The 2,735-nt window shown below is 46.7% G+C and overlaps 1 protein-coding gene across 1 annotated transcript in view; it reads left to right on the top strand.

Annotated features, from left to right (window-relative positions):
• dock3 (dedicator of cytokinesis 3) overlaps positions 1-2,735 on the top strand; it is a 55,785-nt gene that overhangs the window by 38,394 nt on the left and 14,656 nt on the right. The window contains exons 24-32 of the mRNA XM_031844623.1: positions 453-645; positions 785-912; positions 1,074-1,220; positions 1,333-1,431; positions 1,530-1,624; positions 1,825-1,900; positions 2,082-2,182; positions 2,275-2,333; positions 2,448-2,596. Of these exons, the coding sequence (XP_031700483.1) occupies positions 453-645; positions 785-912; positions 1,074-1,220; positions 1,333-1,431; positions 1,530-1,624; positions 1,825-1,900; positions 2,082-2,182; positions 2,275-2,333; positions 2,448-2,596 (1,047 nt within the window). The remainder of the gene's footprint in view (positions 1-452; positions 646-784; positions 913-1,073; positions 1,221-1,332; positions 1,432-1,529; positions 1,625-1,824; positions 1,901-2,081; positions 2,183-2,274; positions 2,334-2,447; positions 2,597-2,735) is intronic.

Raw genomic sequence — 2,735 nt, 5'->3', positions numbered from 1 at the left:
CCCCCCCCCCCCCCCCCCCTCATCCTTGTCTTGCTCTGGGACAGTTTAGGGGTGTGATCAGCTGCATGCCTCTCTGTGGTTATGCCTCTGGGCTGTCGTCCATCTCAGTAAGTCACAGCGCCCCCCTGTGTTGGTTCCTCTATGCAGCAGATGCTGCGTGTCCGGAATGATGTATTCCTCAGTAACTGATATGCAGCCAGTGCTTTAGATAGAATCTGAGATTATTTATGGCTGTGGAAAGAGATAAATGGTGGAGCTCTTTTGAGATCTTGCTGCTCTCTTAAGAAGATAAATAGGTTTCATTTTGGGCTATTTTGTTTTGGATCAGTGTCGCTCAGAAAAAAAGCATATTGTTTGTGATGTTTTAATGTAAGTGTGTCTTATTTGAAACATGTCCTCATGTACACTACATATTCCCTCTCTTTGTCCTTTGTTCCCCCCCCCCCCCCCAGGCAGCGCTGTTGAACAGTTTCCCTGATATCTTTGATGAGCTGCTGCAGATGTTCACCGTTCAGGAGGTAGCCGAATATGTCAGGGGCACCCTGGGGAGCATGCCCAGCACAGTGGACATCGGCCAGTCCATGGACGTAGTCAAACTGCAGTCCATTGCTCGCACAGTTGAGAGCCGCCTCTTCTTCTTCCCCGGTGAGCCAATCGTTGCAAAGTGTTTTCCTTTCCCTGATGATACCAAAACAACCATACATGTAATCCTAATGTGCATACAAAGCTTTTCCGCTTCATCCTCACTGTTTCTCCTTGTTTTTTCTTTACTCTCCTCCCTCAGAGTCTCGCAGTATTCTGCTGCCGGTGGTTCTGCATCACATCCACCTGCACCTGCGCCAGCAGAGGGAGCTGCTCATCTGTTCTGGGATCCTTACCAGCATCTTTTCCATAATTAAGACCAGCTCAATGGTACAGTACATTTTACCGTGACTTAAAATCACATCTCATCACAAAAAAAAATTGCAATATATATATCATTTCTATTTCCTTTTGAAATATATAGGATTATGACAATGCAGCTGAAACACTAAAACATTAAGCAGCATGTCTGCATCTCTATGTTTCCTCAGGAGTCTTCTGTTCAGGAGGAAGTGGAGATGATGGTGGAGAGCCTCCTGGATGTGCTGCTGCAGACTCTGCTGTCCATCATGAGCAAGTCTCACTCTGTGGAGACGGCCAGAGGACAACGCTGTCCCCAGTGCACCGCCGAGATAACGGTGAGCTTCCACTCAATGTACCTCTTTGACGTGCAGTAAAAACAGTCTGGAATATGAGTTGATTAACCTTTTTAAATACGCGTGGCCCTACCTGTCATTTTCCTTCGTGCAGGGGGAGTATGTTTCCTGTCTGCTCTCTCTGCTTCGGCAGATGACAGAGCTCCACTTCCACCATCTACTCAACAACTTCCATAGCAAAGAGGAGCTGAAGGTGTGAAACCGTCTGAGTCACATGATCACAGCATTTTGCTGCAGCCCGCTTACTGCATACCTTGACTGCATACGCGTTCTTATTATATTCCTTTGCAGGAGTTCCTGTTGAAGATCTTCTGCGTGTTCCGCAATCTGATGAAACTGACTATCTTCCCCCGAGACTGGAGCGTCATGAGGCTTCTAACTAGTCAGTGAGTCTGCTTTTTTCCATTTCTGTCACGCAGTCTTCTTTGTCCCAGCGACGGTAAGGGAAGACAGCCGACCATTAGATCAGCCTCTTCCGATTATCCTGCTCCAAAGGTGACGCTTCTGTTGAAAGTTTTATTTTTTCATCTATTTTGGGCTGCTACCTCATTTCATAAACTGACGGTGTAACGTTTGCTTTCTGCAGTATCATCGTAGTGACAACACAGTTCCTGTCTCCGGCGCTGCACAAGAACTTCTCAGAGGTCGATTTTGATTTCAAGGTGTGTGTGTGTGTGTGTGTGTGTGTGTGTGTGTGTGTGTGTGTGAGAACATTTAGGAAACCCAGCACACTACGAAGCCACGAACTGGGTGAAGCTTCTCCATAATTCAGTTTGTTGAACTAGTGTTAGTGGTTCAACGTGGCATTTATTTCCTCTTGTTTTGGTCTGTGGTGTGTTTCAGGTGTGGAACTCGTTTTTCAGCCTCACTGTTCTGTACATCAACCAGCCCAGTCTGCAGCTGGAGGCGCTCGGCCCGGCTAAGAGAAAGAAAGTCCTGGACAAGTAAGGAACAGCCATATATTCATCGAATGCATTCTCTCCATTTCATCCAGTATTTAACGATCTTTCCATGCTTCAATCTCCACTCTTTTTAGAAATGGAGATATGAGGGTGACGATGGCGTACGAGCTCTTCAGCATGTGGCAAAAATTAGGTGCGTCCGACAACCCAACTCCACACACACACACACATGACACGTATCACTGGATGTTTTATGAAATTAGCGAGATCAAAACGTCTCCTTTCTGTGTGAATCTGTGTAATCCAGGCGACAACAAGCCCCACTTCATCCCAGGAATGATGGGTCCCTTCCTCGGCGTCACCCTGGTGCCTCAGACCGAGGTTCGAAACATCATGATCCCAATTTTCCACGACATGATGGATTGGGAGCAGAGAAAAAACGGCAACTTCAAACAGGTCACTGTCACATTGTTATGTTATGAACTACGGATTGTGTGCCGCTGTAGAAAAACAGCTTTTTGTGACATAATGTACCCTCATCTTTTGGCTGTGTGTGTGTGTGTGTGTGTGTGTGTGTGTGTGTGTGTGTGTGTGT

The sequence above is a fragment of the Anarrhichthys ocellatus genome, unplaced genomic scaffold (genome assembly GCF_004355925.1).
Source record: "Anarrhichthys ocellatus isolate YVR2014 unplaced genomic scaffold, GSC_Weel_1.0 scaffold5, whole genome shotgun sequence".
Taxonomy (NCBI): domain Eukaryota; kingdom Metazoa; phylum Chordata; class Actinopteri; order Perciformes; family Anarhichadidae; genus Anarrhichthys; species Anarrhichthys ocellatus.
The sequence above is the reverse complement of the archived record's forward strand: the minus strand, read 5'-3'. Positions and strand labels throughout refer to the sequence as shown.